The 18226-nt window shown below is 34.9% G+C and overlaps 1 protein-coding gene across 2 annotated transcripts in view; it reads right to left on the minus strand.

Annotated features, from left to right (window-relative positions):
• PACRG (PARK2 co-regulated) overlaps positions 1-18226 on the minus strand; it is a 204023-nt gene that overhangs the window by 89700 nt on the left and 96097 nt on the right. For both annotated transcript variants that reach the window (XM_014951235.1, XM_014951234.1), the window contains exon 4: positions 9301-9472. In XM_014951235.1, the coding sequence (XP_014806721.1) occupies positions 9301-9472 (172 nt within the window). The remainder of the gene's footprint in view (positions 1-9300; positions 9473-18226) is intronic.

Raw genomic sequence — 18226 nt, forward strand, 5'->3', positions numbered from 1 at the left:
AAATGAGTCATGCTTGAAATATATATATATACTTTTTCTCGCAAAGTCCCTCTAGTTATAAAACCTCCTCTAAAATTATGCAGCTGTTTGGTACACTGTTATATATTGGTCTAATTCTCCAGTGTTCTGCCCACTTACACAGATGTTTATATCATTGCACTCGGAAAGCAAAACTGTAAAAGATAAGCTCATATTCAAGTCTATATGTTTCATAAGCACATAGGTATATAAATACGTGATTCAACATAAAATAATGTAAGAAAAAAATTATAGTGAAGAACACACCAAAATTTGGAGAGGAGTTACCAACAGCTTCTTCAAGAGCTGCCTCTTCACACTGAAGTAATAGGGTTCTGTGTTTCTGGCACTAAGTTTGTCAGTGCATGGAAATGCTGCTTCCCAGGGAATCAAGTAGTGTTCTCACACAGAAGCAATGTCAGTTTTTCCATCTCTTTAAGGAAATGCACTGTGTCCCACCCACTTCTGCTTCTTATCATGTACCTGCTCAGTGTTGGAGCTAGAGCTCCAATGCAAGGGCAAGGCAAATTGCTTGTGTGACTGTGCAGAGGCAACTCTTGAAAATCAACCAGTAAGTAACCTCCCTTCATGCCTCTTTGCATGCTTATGAACAGCATACTAAAACTACTGTTAAGGAGCAGCGTTAGAGAGTCCAAGGTATAAAGGTACTGTCGTGCACCACAGGGTGATTCCCAGTTAAAAAAGTGTTCTTAAATGAAAACACTGTCTGAATTCCATACTTCTTATTTCCAGTCCCTACTGTAGTCATCAGGCTACACCTAATTTCCTATTGTCTCTGAGCATATTAATATGTGCACAGAAAAGTCTATCAATGCAGCAGGCTCATACTAAATTCCAGCAAAAAGATTAGCTACTTCAAATTATGTTTTCATGGGTAGATGTTCTAAGGCTGCTTTAGCGAAGAGAGATCCCCAGACACAATTTTAAATCCCAGGCAGGAAAATATTCTCGTACAGAGGAACATGCATTTTTCATTTTCTTAAAGGAGTGACTGGAACAGGAAGCTCTGGGATTCCAACATATAGGTTTATTCATTACTAAATTGTCATACACAGAAATAGTAGCTAACTGAACTAATAGGGAAATTATCATTAACAGTTTTAATTTTCAGTTCAATAATTATTAGTTATTCATAAAAACATGATTTAACATTTGTATTTTTTTGTATGAATGAATTCATACAAAAATGAATAAAATGAATAAAGTTAGTTATTCATACAAACACTAATAATAAACTTAAGGAACATAAAAATTGATCAATGTAAGAAATCACAGATTCTTAATCCTTAACCAACAAGTTGTACCCACTTCCAAGAATAGTTATTCCTGACTGTAGAAGCTGAGTGAGGATGATCCTCCTGTAGAGGATGAGTGACTGTATTTTCAGGCGTGCAGAGGGTGTCATGTTAAGTGGAAATGGCTGTCCAACCACTCCTAGGAAGAACTTTGGTGTCTCCCAAAGGTTTTCACAGTTTCCTGTTTTTAAAGTTCTGTACTGTGCAAAACCAACCTTGGTTTGAGTGCAATCGAAGACTGTCCTTGTAAAGATTAATTCCTTAATAATGTCAAGACTGTGAATTATGCTTCATGACTGTGAAGGCATTCCAATGAGTGTAGAATTGAACTGAACACATGCTGAATCCAGAAGAATGTTGTCAAAGAATAGTTCATCACAGAACCTGCCATCCAAGTTTCCTTACATCTGAGTTATGCTGTAAGGGTGCTTGCCGGAGCTTTAAACAGTAATACTGGTACTGCATGCCAGAAAATCAGCTGGATGCTTGTCTCACCTCCCTCAAAACACGGGCATCACATTCTCCATTTGATACACAAAACAAAAGACAGAATTTGGATCGAGATCTTGAGAGCTAAAGGGATGGATATGATAGAATCAAACAGACTGCAGAATTTGAGCCCGAGGCCCTTCAAATTGCAGAAATCTGCAATGTGTGTTAGGAAAACACTTGTAAATATCAAAAGTAAGATCAAATTGACTGTAGAACTGTTATTATTATTAAATATTTGGACTGTGGCATGCATAGTAGTCAACCAGCTCCTGGCTTGATTATATTAGACACTGTATAAACATTTAATTAGAGACAGTCCCTGCCCCAAGGATACATCAATTTCAAACATATGCTTATCTTTTAAAAATCTGGTAATTATTTTCTGTGTACTACCATCATTGCAGACCATTCTCCCACATGAATCAAATGAAGAAAATTTGAATGCCATATATGAAGTAAGTACATTTCAACATTTTGAAAAATGTCAGTGATATCCAGAAGTTAACAGAAATGAAAGAAAGTACTAGCATCCTTACACAGGAATAAAGCAGACCATTTAAAACTCTTAGTACAGTACACCTACATATCCATAAAGAAGGAAACATGCATAATATCCAAAGTATTCCAATTTGAAAGCATGCTGGGCTGCTGCCTCTTGGGCTAGAAATTTGCTATCAGATGTGGATCTTCACAATAACACCAAAGTGAATGACCGGTCTGCTTCTGAGTTAAAGATATCTTTCCACTCCCTAAAGCGTTTTCAGAGGACTTGCCTCCCTCAATGGTATAGATTTCCTCTTTGGTCACCTAGTCTGCTTGCTATGCACTCCACAATTCTTTTAAGCAGCAACTTTGAAAAAAATCCCAACCCAAGAAATCGCCTGTGTTGCTTGGTAGTTCCAACGTTTTATCCTTTAATGGTATATAAACTTGACAGTTTTGCTTCTCGTGAGGATACTCACCTTTCCAGGGGACACTCCAGCTTGAATAACTGCACAAGGCAAGTACATAATAAAGTATTTACTTGAAACATATTTTATCTTGCACTGCTACACTTTTTCCAAACAAGTATTTTCTGAAGTTCTTCATAACTTTCTTAATTAAAAGAGAATTTAAAAATGTTAGTAGGCTAAAATATCTGGTGGAAAAGCTCAGTAACTGAGTCAGTTTTGTGTTTCTATCATTCAAAGCCACAGTAATAGATAATTATGAAAATCAAAAGCACATTTGAAACTATGAACTTTTTTGGGGTGGATTTTTTTCACAGTACTGTTTATTAAATCTTGTTAGCAATGAGGCAATATAAAATACCAATTCACTGGCAGCTTCAGTGATTTTTTTTTAATTAAATTTTATTGGCAGTTGGTGTAAATTTAGAATTTTCTTTTGTTAATTTCCTTTAAGAGCAGAGACTTTTCTTAAGATACACACCACTTGCTTATTTGCCCATTTAGATAGCAGCAGCTTAAATATGAAGCAATACAAATTATTATTTTAAAACTTTCAAGTCTTTTTTGAGTAACACCTCTAATATCTCAAAGAAAATTACCTAGTAGCAGTTTGGAAAATACTATCTCAGTCTCAGATGTTGCCTATAATAGAAGCCACAATTCTAATCTTTGGAACTGATACATTTTACAAGCTGGGAAACATGACAGCATTTCTCCCAGTATACAGTGGGTCTTTGCCATGACACAATGTATTTTCACAGAAGAGATCAAATCAGAACATTCTTCCCCAGATAGCACATTGGTAGCTTAAACTTTATAGGATCAAATCAGATACCTCAAGCTTCCATCTCTTTTCTAATTATTAAAGTTCAGATTTTTGTAGTTATATTTAAAGTTCTTTAATTTGCACTGGCCTTTAATTATATTCAACCCTTTTTTCAAATACACCTGTGAATCTATGCTTAGAAATGCACTGACAGTTTCCATTTTCTATTTAAGTCTCACAGTCAAAGATAAAAACCAATTTAGTCTGCATTCACATCTCTCCTCCACTCCTTCACCCCCCCACCCCTAGTTCATAAATGAGGCACTTGTTTTAGAAAATTCGTTGCCTGAAGCAGAACAAGGTACATAGAGCAGGTCTCCTGCAGGGCAACAAGCACTCAGGATAAAGATGCTTCGATTGTTGTGATCCACTTAATCTTGTTGATCAAGGGCTTCTTTTCTTAAATTCACAGTCAGGTTTAAAGAACCGCTAACAGGAAGTGTTCTCAAAATGCAATTGATTAAGGTGATACATACTTCTCTTACACAGAATTTTGTCCAAAACTTTCAAAATGCATAATACTTAGCTACCTGAACTGATATAATAGAAGTGTTATGCTGATTTTACAGAACCATGACAAAGGCTGCAACAAGACACAGTGTTTCAATCAAGGCTGAATAAAAAACAGAATAAAAGCCTTGTGTTCTGTACTTTCAATAAGTCAGGTATGATCCTAATCCAATTAGAATGTAGATGTATAGCTATTTCTTTCAGTACAACTAAAAGAATGATGTGTTGCAGTGATGGGAAGAAGGAATAGGGGGCAAGGCATAAAAACCTTAGGCCAATTTTACAATCAAAGACTTTGTCTTGCAAAGCCAAAGCCTGAGGCACAGAAAAAGCTAAGATCCATAACTGAATCATTGATAACGTGCAAGAAACGTGATCGAGCAGAATACTGAAGAGAAAGTCAGCAGCTTTTTTTTTTCAGTTTTACTTGTGCTTGTAATTATAGTGTTCTTCTACTAGACCAACACCTATAAAACTTGAATTCTATTAACATTTGCAGGCCCTGTTTAATTAACTAGTATAAAGAATACACTGAGAATAGTCCCCAAAACCTTCTCAGTGACTATGCCAGTTTACAGTTTCCATCTGTTCCTAGATGTACATTCCTTCTCCTGTGCTGCCTCAAGCTACTAAACCGTACCCACCTCAATAAAAACAGCTTTGTTAGCCAATGTGATGCCATTTGTAAAGATTTCAGGGAAGATTTGGGGAACCAAAAGCTGATAATATTGGCATCTGTACTGTAGAAATTAATATAGTGTTCTAAATGTATTGTAGGTCCTTGAAGAAGAAGAATGTGGGCAAGAAAAGACTGATAATACAGTTTTCTTAGACTTCTGAAAGGTATTTGATAAGGTCCCTCACTGAAAGCTTTTGAAACACTTGACTGCCATGGTTTCCAAAAAAACAAATAATTGTTTAGAGATAGGAAATGAGGGCAACACTAAATGGCCACAGAGGAGGAGTATCACTAGTAGAGCCTTGCAGGAATCTGTGCTGAAGTTCATGTTTTTCAGTAGATTCATATGTGATACTTACTACAGTAACAAAGTTTTCTGATGATACCTAGTTATTCTGAATGCCATAGACAAGGGCTGACTCTGAAGAACTGCAGAATGACTTTACTGTACAGAATGACTGGGTGATAAAATGTCAGATGAAATTCAGTACTAATAAATGTTAAATGTTAATAAATTAGTAAATTCAGGAGAGAATAGTTCTAACTCCAGCTTCAAAATTGAGAGATGCTAATTGTAGATTTCACTTCCAAAACATGGGGAAGATTCTCTTTATGCAATGAGAAACAGTTTCTCCTCTTAGAGAGGAATAAGGGGAAGTAATGAAGAATCCAGTTTCTATACCATTTGAAAACACATGAAATGATGAGTTTTGAGCAGAAGAATCTAACATAAACCTTTTAATTGCAATCACTCATACTCGTTGATGGACCCTACAGGGGAGAAATGCTTTGGTATTTAAGAATCAAGATGATTTTCTTTTTTTAAATCAGAGGCTTTTGCTTTCTTTAAAAGCATTTTAAGTGTATAAAACCAAGTTTGTTTAGAGTTAATTTTCAGGCTGTGATCTTAACAACTAGAGCTGGTTCTCAAGAGCAACAGTCAATCAGGACAAAGATAACAATTCCATTAAAGCTTAATTTACTTTCTGTAGATCACAGAAAAGAACTTATGTGATTTACAAAAAGAAAAAGACTACAGCCCAAAAAAACATATTTATTTCATGAAAACATTTCACCCTTCTATGAAATAAGGAAGTACTTAATGACTATTAAATACTCTTAAATACAGTGAAGATATATGAGGAGAAATACAAATGTGCTTAGAACGATTGCTAGCAACAGGTTCAACTTTACATATCTAAATGAAACAGTGACACTGATTTGACATTAAGCATAGACAAGCACATGGTACAAAAGGCATCTTTCACCATCACATTGCTTTTATTGGCTACTCTTGGCTGCCTATAGGTAATGGTAGGCCACAAATGAGTTATAAGAAACATCAGTGCATTATTGAAAGACATGGTGGGGCCAGACAGATCCCTCTGTTCCCTAAAAATAAGGGAACTCTCATGTGACCTAAAGACAGCTTTGCTTTTCCCCCCAAGGATGTGTGTCTGGGTTCTGGTCTGCTCTCTGCTGCCAATGCAGTTTGTGGTGTGTGGCAAAATTAGCCACCTTCTACCTCTTTGCCTATCTGCAATATGAAAATAACAGCACGCATCCTTCTGGTAAAGAAGATATCCTGCTGTGTGTTGTACATCAGAACTTTCATAATACCTCTACAAAGTACTTTGCTATGTACTATACTACTATATATATATATATATATAACTATATATGCATGCTATATAGATACTATATAGCAGTATATGTATATATATGTATATATACTGGCCATATATATGCCATATATCTCAACTCATGAATCTTTGCTCTAATTTAAATAATTCAGAAAATGGATTTGCCTACATCTTCTGTGAAAGGAAGTAAAAAGTCTTAACACCTTAAAGTATTAGGATTTTCGGATTTTGAATTTCTTCATTTTTAGTTGGATTCCTTACAAGTTTGACAAATACAGATATTTTTTCCCCTGTGTTTTATGCCATGCAATGACTACATTTATAAACTATTTTATCATCTTTTGCAACATACAATGTATTTTGAATTTTTATTTTGAGAAATGAAAATATATTTTGAACATTTTTCTCTTTGAGAAATCAATGCCTTCAACCTGACATTTTTTTTCTTCCTCTGAATTTCCAAAAGAAAGAATGTCTTTCAATATGACAGACAAAACCAAGTAATTATTTTTCAAATAAATAGCTTTCTTCCATATTATTTTAATCGTATTTCAGGTATGTTAGGAAAGAAAGTGTGCTTGTTAATTTCAATTATCTGCCTTTTGCTAGTCATTGCCTGTTTGCATAACCAGAAGAAAATTTGCCGAAATAATTTGGTCTTACAGTAACCCACAAATTCATTAAAGAATATAATTTTCATCTTTAATGATACAGTGTTCAAAAAGTGTGAACTTTAAACAAGGACAGGTGGAGGTAGATTTCCCCTTGCATCATTAAAATAGAAGACAGAATTCTAATATTTAATTGAAAATGTTTTTAGAGAGCAGCTCTTTACTAATATTTTCCTTTGATGAACACGCAGGAGAGAAAACTGCTTTTAAAAGCATTCTATCTATCTGTGGAGTTATTTTTCTGTCTTTCTTTTATGCCTTTCTCCTCCATCATATATATTACCCTGTGTAACAACCAATTGATCCACTCTTTCACAGTAGAAATATGGTAGTGGTCTAGAAGAAGACTGGTTAATCTGATATAACTCACCCAGTGGGACACTTTAGAAACAGTAATATGTGTAAAACATAGCTGAGTTTATTGGGGATGCAGCTGAGTCACAGAAATGTATAGCTCTAACTACACTGCTATATTACACAGTCATAGCAATTTTAAAAACGCTTTGGAGTACACACCCTCAGGTTCCTTGAGATGGTAGTGTGTTTTTCTAATATTAATATGGCTTCAACTAGGAAGAAGCCTTTATTGACAATACTTAGACTCTTCACACATTAAAGCCGATACAGAAGCTTTTTAAATGAAAAAATAAGCATTGTACAATAAAATAAAGCAGAACCAAAAACTAGATTTAGCTAGCATATTCTTGAATGTGTTCTAGAATCATAAATTATGATTTGATTTAAAAGACTATATATCAAATCCCTATAAATATCCTTACCTAGCAGTCTCTAATGCTAAAAGCTGTGTAACAGCTAAAGCTTCCAGGTAATTATTTCTAAGCCAGATAGTGGTCTCAGCGAGACTTTTAAATCCTAATGGAGTAGCTCCTGTCATAAACTTGCAGTCTTTTCTGACGAAATGATTTCAGCTTTCAAAAAAAAATGATACTACTATAAGTATATTTGGATGGTGTTGGAAATACAGATTTAAAAAAATGACATGATTTCTCTATTTATTTGTTTCCCTTTCAGACATAAAAAAATGTAACATTGTTTTCATAACCTTTCACAAGTGTCACTTACAGAGTAACCATTCTGAATATTATATATTCCTTTTGACATTTTCCAAAGTTACAGTAAAATAGAGATAATGACATCTATAATTAATCTTTTTAAATGGAGAATAAATTGAATGAAAAAGCCACAATTCTGACCCTCCCAACACTCTTATTTCAGTATTATCAGGCTCTAAACTACATTCCCTTTTCCAAAACTGTATTTGACTCTATTCATTCTGCATCACAAATACAATGACTCCTTTTTTTTCTGTATAAGCATGAATGATGAATCACCTCAGAAAAATAGGAAAAAGGACAGCAATGATACCACTACCGACCAATGATAAAACAGAAGCCAAGTTTAACTAATATGAGCTACTATTACTATAGGTGTAGTATGCAGATTTAGGAATCATAATACCTAACTAAAGAAGGATAATGGCTCAGAATACTATCTCATCAAGGTACCAGTCCAAAGAAATAGGGAAGGACAAAGCATTATATCTGGAAGACTAGGTGTTTCAGGAATAGAAATTTTAGTTTTAGTAGTACTATAATTGTATTAAAATAATTTATTACCATTCACATAATGTTTGCATATACAAAAACTTCAAAATTAATATTTTCTTAAATGCCAAAATTTTATATATAACATCAACTAGTCAGTCAGAACTCCAAGTTTAGATAGATAAATGTATCTGCAAAGTAATGAGAATGATGACAGAAAAGATATCTAGTGACAACTGTAGAATAAACAAAAGGACAGAAAGAAACATAATTCCCCAAGCTTCACCTGTTGGTTTCTCCTGTCATTTTAGATTAATTGATTTATACAGTAATGGATTTAAATAATATACAAAATCAGGTAAGAAAATATCACTTCACATTTTAAAGCCCAAGAGCCACATTGTAAAAAGAAAAACACTAACCAGTATATTCTTCTGGACTATTGCATGTACCAGATGACTGAAGGCATAAAGCTTTCTGGTCTTATACCTTACAATTTACTCATGTTTCCCAAAATCTTCATGAAATGTACAGTCAGTCATGTTTTATTGCTTAATTAACAAGCTATCAAAAATCTACACTATATAAAGGCAATTTTAGGGATTTTTTTTTTCCCACACATTCACCTACTTTTTATTGGGATAATGAGCTCAGGAATGACAGGAAGAATCTTGTTTCCACCATGTTCCAGCATGTCATGGATTCCTTGACGAGCAAAAAAGTCATATGGAAACGTCATTTCACAAAGCCCATCAAAAAACAAAGGCAGATAGTAATGATAGTCCAGCTTTTCAATCTCTACCTGAAAAAACAAAATTAGTAAATAAATAAATGCAATTTTTCAATACTATTATAATGTGATCAGGCTAAGACATAACTCATGCCATCTATACAGGTAGTAAATAATAATTCATTTTGCATCACTGCAGAATATCATTAAGTCTCAAATAAGGTTTATGGCTAGATATTGAAACCCAGAAATATTAAACCTAAAGAGAAGAATGAAAATGAATATACTCCCATATATTTTCACTTTTTGATACATCAGTACCAGATTCTGATATTATTGCTTATACACCTTACTCTGTAAGTTACCCATAGGAATAAACCCAGAATAATATTCTATTTATTTTAGAAAAATCTGATCTTTACATCTTCACTTGGACACTAAAAGGAACAAATAAGAGAAAGAATCCTGTAACCAACAAATATCCAGCACAGCACAAATACCAATATTTGTACAGAATTACCAACTTTCAAGAATATTGACCAAATTTTATTTCCTATTCATTTAATGAGCATAATTCTAAAAACATTCCATGGGTGTCTACTGCAAAAAAAAAAGATAAAGAAATTAGCTACCTATTTCTAGTGGGAACCTCCCTCCAATTCTAAAATGCGAAATGTGTTAACCTTCCCAAGTTATAGAATTTGTGAGGGATGTTGCATTCTTAGTTTTCTTCTCTTTCCTTCTTCTACCTGTCAGCAGTCAGACATTACATACACTCAGGACAGCCTGAGAGAACCAAAAGTTGGCTTCAGGCTGTCAAAACTCTGAATACAGCTAAGAAGAGATTCAACAGCAAAGCACTTTCTCTGATCAGAATATGATCCTCAAAATCACTTGGAGATCAGTCCATCACTTCCATCTCTAAAACACTGCTTAGCTGTTACCCTAGTTTTCCAGTGAGATTATATTTTGGAATTGCATAGATGCCACCTCCTTCACATCTAACAAGCTTTGTCACATAGACCAAGCTGAAGCTCCAAATATCCTAGAAAACATTTGTCAGGTTAAGAAAACAAGTACCCAGCTCCTAATTTAGGGTCAGTAATCACATTCTCATGTGAATTGTGGAAGAAAAACCTGAAATAAAGTAGCCAATAATTGAACTTGGGTTTTACACTTCTTGTGTAAATCCTATAGTCGGCAAGTAGCAGACATACATTTCACTTTTGCAACCATGATTCAGTTTCTTCCCTGCTTGACTCTGAGCAGATCTGAATCCTGGTTCTGTACATCTTAGCTACTGCCTTGACTGCTTCAGTCTTTCATGTTGAAACTGGTCCATTCATGATAAATGAAAATTAATTGGAATGGGTATTTGAAAGTATGTCCTTTACATTTGCTTTGAGCATCTCACTATTGGCAGAGATATCACCAATTACATACTTATATAGTGTCACATGCACTGATTGTTAATCTCTTATAGGAGACTAAAAAGAACAATTGTGTAATACTTATTCACCTACATGTATGAAATCAAGTACCTATAATGAACCAAGCAGAAGAAGAAAAAAATGGAACTCACATTTCTAATTTTCACAACATGGTATTTGATGGCTTCACCGTAACTTTTACTTATTGGCTTTTTGTTTCACAAGGAAAAACACCTTTATCAGATGCTTTTAGGGTAAACATACCAGGGTCAACTCGTGAGAAAGTTCAAAAATAACTATATGAAGCAACCATATATGAAGATCTTTACAAAACAAGAATCAGAAGACATTTAAATTCCTAAATTGATGGGGTTTCTATTTCTGAGGACATTCAGCATGTTACAGACAATATGTGTGAGATGGTGAAAGAATCCGTTCCCCAAAGTCACTGACAACAGAAGACAACAATGCAGCAGCTACAAACTTCTGGTGTCAAGTCTAACTCAGAGGCCAAACTGTTCATTACAGCGAGAAACCTGTATGAGGTAAGAAATGGGCAGGTGGTCAAAAATCCTTGACAAAAAAGGAAGACTAAAAAGCAGCAATTTTTTCCTGCTCTCTGTCAATAGAACAATAAGGTGTCCTTCAATATTTTAATGTTTAAATTATAGTTTATAAGATTATCAGATTGCATTTTTTGTTATTCAGTGTTCTAGTTTCCGAAAATTGAAAACAAAACCTGCAATAGCTACTTGTGTCTGGGGAAATCTTTAAGATGTGAAAAAGAGAGGCACAATTAGTAATGTGTGGGCTTCTTTTTTAAAACTGGGGTAGGGTGTGTTTCACAATGAGAAACACCTCCTTACGTGGGGTTTTGACAACTCTCAAAATTACAAACTATTTCCATAGAAAAATAGCCTTGATGCATATGTATCCATGTTAAACTATTGAATCAGGACTTGCAACTATTTTGCTCAAAACACATACAGTAGAATCTCTCATTTCTTTTCTCCCACTCCTCACTAATATCTCCTCTAACTGTATCTACCAGTTATCTTTCTTCTCATAGATGTGATAGTTCTGATACTCTGAGCAATTTTCCTCAGCTGTTCTTTGCCCCTGAAATGTGCTTTTTCTGTTTCAGATATAAAGAAAGCTTATGTGTTCCAAAGCTTGTCAATGTTTTTCAGTGATAATAACTGGTCAATAGAAGATATTACCTTTATCTACCCATTCTGTCTTACAGTTATACATCATATATCCATATGAATGATATATTAACTTTAAGGTGAACGTGATTTCTGCGTTTAAAAACAAATCTGATTTTTACACATGACACAAAAGTATTATTATGAAAAAAATCCCCGCAAAATGTAGGTATGAGAAGCTGTAGATCATAAAGCATTTGTGTGTACTCCTCACTTCTCAATTAGTTTCAAAACCATAAATGGTTGGCAACTGGTATGGCTCTGAAAAGGACTCTGATTTATAACTCATTTCTTGAAGTGTCAGATGTCCAAGCATACAGTCAATTTTTACTTAGTATTTTTTGCTCTATAATAACTCCTACAATATGGAAGCCAGAAATATTTTGCCTAACATTCTATGGTGTGAAACCCTTTCCTTCTGTGTTTACTATTTAGCTTTTAAAAGTGGCTATTATACAGCTGTTCAGAGAAAAATGTGATTTTTCTGTTTACGCCCACAAAATTCTTTTGTTTTTCACATCCACCCACAAAAAATGCTGATTAAAGTGCAAATTCTTGGTAAAACTTGTCCACATCTGACAATAATGCTGCAACTATGGATTTTAAGAAGAAATCTCACAATAATTATTACGAACTTCTGTACTAGTGGTTTGTAAGTTGTAAGAAACCAGGCTCTGAACTTTCAGTAAATAGGCCAACTAATAAAAATTGATATATTATTGTAAAATATAATCACACAATAAAATCAACTGTGTTATCATCAGTAAAATCTTTCACGAAACTTGAAGTATACAACAAGCTCCCTAGGTGAAAAAGAAGCAACAAACAGTTTATAATTGTTGTTTTATCAATATGTATAACCAATGCACAATGTGGGAGGAAACTAATGACAGTATCACAGTTAATATGTCCAGCAGAAAATCTGCTCCTATGAAGCAGCTCATAATGAGAGTCAAGTCTGCTGAGACAATGAAAACCCAGATAAAGAGACTAGGTTGTAAATAGCAAAAATAAGCTTTGTGGCTAATCTGCCTGTTAGATGAAGAAAGCAAGCTATTTGAAAGAGCTTAAAAGTTAGACAAGAAGGATGTTATTGACCGTTCTTAAATAATCATATTTAAAGTAATTTGGTAAACTATAAGGCAAACCTGACTTGTAGAAGGTAGTGTTTAAAATACAGAACAACTTAATTTTCCATCTCATTTCACACAACTGATTACATAACACTATATGTCTTTGATATGATTATTTAAAAATTGGATTTGATCTGCCTGAAACATAATATCTAACTGTTTATGTACTCATTCAATGTCTTAGTATCTAAGGCATTAAAATTAGTATAGTAAAAGAAACTCTGGAATTGTTGGTTTGATAAGGAGCTTTTGTAAAGATTGTAAATGTTTTGTGAGGATTCTTTTGTAAAATGTACCTTTTTGTACCTTTTAAGATTTGTTTTCCATTCTACACCAAATATTTCATCTCTAATTTCTAGGTTAATGGAAGGAGAAAAGTAGAAACATTCTCTAATAGTCTTAGTTTTGAGCTTCCTTTCTTATGTTTTTTCCAAGATTTCTTTCAACCTTCTTTCAAGGTTTCTTTTTTTCTTCCAATATCCTCTACCCATAGTCAAGACGAAGCCCGTGCACATTACAGTTTTTGGCTTCTTGCTTTTAGTGTATTTGTCTCTTGATCCATAATGGGATGTTGGATTTAATTTTCATTTTGGAGCAAGTAATGCTCACTAGTATTTTCTAGACATGATTAGATGGAGTTTTTAATATGGAAACTTTGCATATGCAAAGCATATTGTGCTTATGGTTGCATAGGTACATATGGTTACATAGAAATGTTACATAGTTAATAATGTTGAATTTATAGAATCATAGAATTAATATGTCCAGCAGAAAATCTGCTCCTATGAAGCAGCTCATAATGAGAGTCAAGTCTGCTGAGACAATGAAAACCCAGATAAAGAGTTGTGAGAGTTCACATATTATTATCAATTGCTGTAATATAAAGTATCCAGATTTTATTCCCATTAATTCTGTATTGGAAATAACAGGGACAAACTAACACATAGGAATACCCCAAACTGAAAAAAAAGTGAAAGAAACTAAGGGTTTTTTTGACTTGTTCTCATTTATCTGGATTCTGACCACGTTAGACTATCTGAGTCAACTGATTTCTAAGAAAGCATGTAAAATATACTATTATTCCAATACAGCAAATAGCTGTAGGCTACACTTAAAGGATTGCTTTCTTTTAACTGGTGGGTACCATTAAAAATAAAAAATGAATGCACCCTGAGAAAAGTGCACTGTAAACATGACTCTGACAAATGTGGAACGTACTCAAGAATTGCAAATAATGGACCACATGATAAACTCAGTGGCAGACAAAAGTATCTCCACTTCTTCAGAATGTATGCTTATATAGTTACATATTTCTTGGTACTCAAAGGCTTGCTGACGCCTTGTTAGACACACCCAATTGTTTCATTTTTTTTCCTTACATGATTTATTAATATGTTGTAAGGGTTCCACAAGCACAATAAATGTGAAACTTTAGATTAAGATAGAATCACAGAATCATAGAACTGTCCAGGCTGGAAGGGACCTCCAAAGGTCATCTAGTCCAACCTCCCCGCTGTCAGCAGGGACACCCCCAACTAGACCAGGTTGTCCAGGGCCTCGGCAAGCCTCACCTTGAATATCCCCAGGGAAGAGGCCTCAACAACCTCCCTGGGCAACCTGTTCCAGTGCTCCACCACCCTCATAGCAAAGAACTTTCTCCTAATCTCCAATCTAAATCTGCCCTTTCCCAAGTTAAAGCCATTGCCCCTCATCCTGTCACTGCAGCCCTTTGTAAACAGGCTCTCCCCAGCCTTCCTGTAGGCCCCCCTCAGGTACTGGAAGGCCTCTATTAGGTCTCCCCGGAGCCTCCTCTTCTCCAGGCTGAACAACCCCAGCTCCCTCAGCCTGTCCTCATAGCAGAGGTGCTCCATCCCCCTGATCATCCTCATGGCCTTCCTCTGGACCCGCTCCATCAGGTCCATGTCCTTCCTATATCAAGGACTCCAGACTTGCACACAATACTCCAGGTGGGGTCTCACCAGAGCAGAGTAAAGTGGCAGAATCACCTCTCTGGATCTGCCAGCAACACTTCTTTTGATGCATCCCAGGATGTGATTGGCCTTCTGGGCTGCAAGTGCACACTGCCTGCTCATGTCCAGCTTCTCATCCATCAGCACCCCCAAATCCCTTTTCTCAGGGATGCTTTCTCATATTTTATCCCCAGTCTGTATTGATACCAAGGATTGTTCCCGCCCAGGTGCAGAACCCTGCACTTGCTTTTGTTGAACCTCATGAGGTTCACCTGGGCCCACCTCTCCGGCCTGTCCAGGTCCCTCTGAATGACATCCTGTCCCTCTAGTGTGTTGACAACACCACACAGCTTGGTGTCATCTGCAAACTTGCTGATGGTGCTCTCAATCCTTCTGTCTATGTCACTGACAAAAATGTTAAACAGTACCAGTACTCTATTCCTTCACTATAGAATGCACAAAGGATTATCATTGTGAAGAAGAAACTCCAATTTTGTAGACAAATAATTGGACACCAGTGGACACCTCTTCTCTGGCAAGGAAAGCAAAGAGGATAATACAGTCCCAGTAATAGGCAAGGGAGGGAGGCTAGATAGAGATTAACCCCCTAGCTCACCAAGGCAAAGTCTGAACCTAGAAGGGGCTGGCTGCAAGACTCTCCCACTACCTTTTTAGGGGAGACATATCGATCTTTGTCTATTTAATTCATGCAACATGGAATTCATTTTAAGCTTTGTCAGAACAAGAGTGGACCAGTTTGTCCATCCCAACAAAACCCATACAATGCAATATGTCACAATAAAACTAACTTGAAATTGACTTTTTTGAAAAAAATATTAATCCTTTGCTCAAAGAATGTTTGCTACCATTTTGATAAGGTGAAACCTATCACACTTAAGTTACTTTTCAAGAATTAATTGTAAGGTTATATCTGGAGAGATTGTCAACTGATTCTATCCCATTTGGAAAACTAGTGGCCAAGTAATTGTTTTCTTATTTTTTGGCATTCATTTCCTTTCTCTTTGCCAATTTTTCATGCAAAGCTGTCTGTCAAATTAAATTGAATTTTTTTTGGTTTAATAAAAATAACATAAAACAGAAACATTAGAGATAAACAGGAACTTTGGGACAAAGGCACGCAGCAAAAAATGTTTGTGGGAAAAGTTTAAAACAACTACCTGAAGATTTCTTTTGTTTTAATAATTAAACTATAGCATAAAATACCAGAAAACCTTCTGCAACGCACTAGAATTGTCCAACCATCCAATTTTGTCATAAGTTTCAGACATATGCATAGTGAAAAACTGGCAGGTTTATGGCTTTAGAAATTGTAGAAGCTTATAAAACATGTCATTAAACATTATAATTTGCATTTTCACACACAGTATTTTTTAAAAATATAATAAACACGATGAAATCAAAAGGCTCAAACGCAAATTAGAACAGTGATTTTTCTAAGAGCATTCTATGAGACTGTTCCTATCACCTTCTGACTCTTGACATTTATCTCTAGGTAGGAAAGTGGGCAGAATGGTCATAATAAATAGAATAAAACAGTGGCACTGTGTTCACCCTCCCCAACAGAAAACAAGAGATGTTTCTTCAAACGGTTTAAGGTGAGTTTACATTTATATCTTATTTGGAGATGTTATGCAGTTTCAAAGTTGATCCAAACAGGAAATATTTGCATTTTGCAACAAAAGTAAATGTGCAGCAAATGCGTTTCCGTATATAAATGTGATTAAGCTATTTCTTTTTTTAACTCTTTCTCATTATTCCTTTGCTCTGAGCAAAGTAAAGGAGTTACTGATGGTTCCCTACAGGAATAGGCATGGTATATTCTTGTTCACAAACTCCAAAAATACATTGCCATGGGGAATTTCTGAGCACTGTCAGGGGAAAAAAAATCATACCTATTATACACCTGTTCCAATCTGTGAGTTTTTAGATTTTATTCCTATACCACCAAGATTGGAAAACTTCTTCCCTCACATTTTATTAATCTCCAAGAATGTAACTGTATATTTGTGGACAATATATTATAAAGTGAGGAAAATTGTAGAAAACAGGAAGGAAGACATAGTCCTCACTCCATTCATTTCTTATTGTACAGTTAATCTTAGTGATTTCACACAGCATTTGGATAATTCTCTTAATGAGAACAACCTACTTTTCGGGTCGATTTTTAAAAAAGAATCCATGCTTCTCAGAAGTTTAGCAAGAACTGAGAAGCTGGTTTACAACACTAAATTAAAAGTTTTATAAGTCTCTTCCTCTTATGAGACAGGCTTGCTAGACACAGAGAAGAAATCTGTACAGTACTCTGCAGATTCAGCTTGTTGAAAGCAATCTAAGGCACAGTTTTAAGAGTTAACAAAATAATAGATAAAGGATATCTGGCTCTGTAGATATTAAATTAGGATTTCAAAAAGCTTTCAATAGAGTCCTTTTCAGGAGATTATTAAGTTAGTAGCCACAGGAGGCAAAATGAAATCCTTTCATGAATTAAAAGCTGGTTACAGTAGAAGAAGCAAAAAGGCTAATGGTGGAGTGCCCTGGGGATTATCAGAAATGGCGCTGCTTAGTATATTATCACAGACCACAACAATTTTAAGTTAAAAGTATTACTCAGAATGACAGAAGTCATGTAATATTGCAAAGAATTGAAATTAGCTGACAAAGTGAAATTATTTACCAATGTGGTAAAGACACAATGCAAGAAAAAAGTAAAAACTATAAATTACTTTTGCAACTTATAACACTGCAAAAGGCTAAATCATGTTGATAACTGTACAAACATATAGGAGAAGTCATTCTTACTTCAAAGACTTGCAGTTAACAGTCTGGTCTGATTTGTAGAAAGCTCAGCCTGAGGCAAAGGTCAACAACATAGGCAGTATTAAGAAATCTAACTTTCTAATTGGAATACTTTCTTGAATAAAAGTTTTTAAAACCATGAAAAAAATGCATGCTTTTTTAAATTTAATTTTTGTGATATTCATTTCTAGCTGCTACCATCTTGAATCTTCTGGAAGCCATAAAACATTCTGAATTGTGGAATATCATTTTGTAAGAAGACTTGAAC

The sequence above is a fragment of the Calidris pugnax genome, unplaced genomic scaffold, assembly GCF_001431845.1.
Source record: "Calidris pugnax isolate Ruff unplaced genomic scaffold, ASM143184v1 scaffold24, whole genome shotgun sequence".
Classification (NCBI taxonomy): Eukaryota; Metazoa; Chordata; class Aves; order Charadriiformes; family Scolopacidae; genus Calidris; species Calidris pugnax.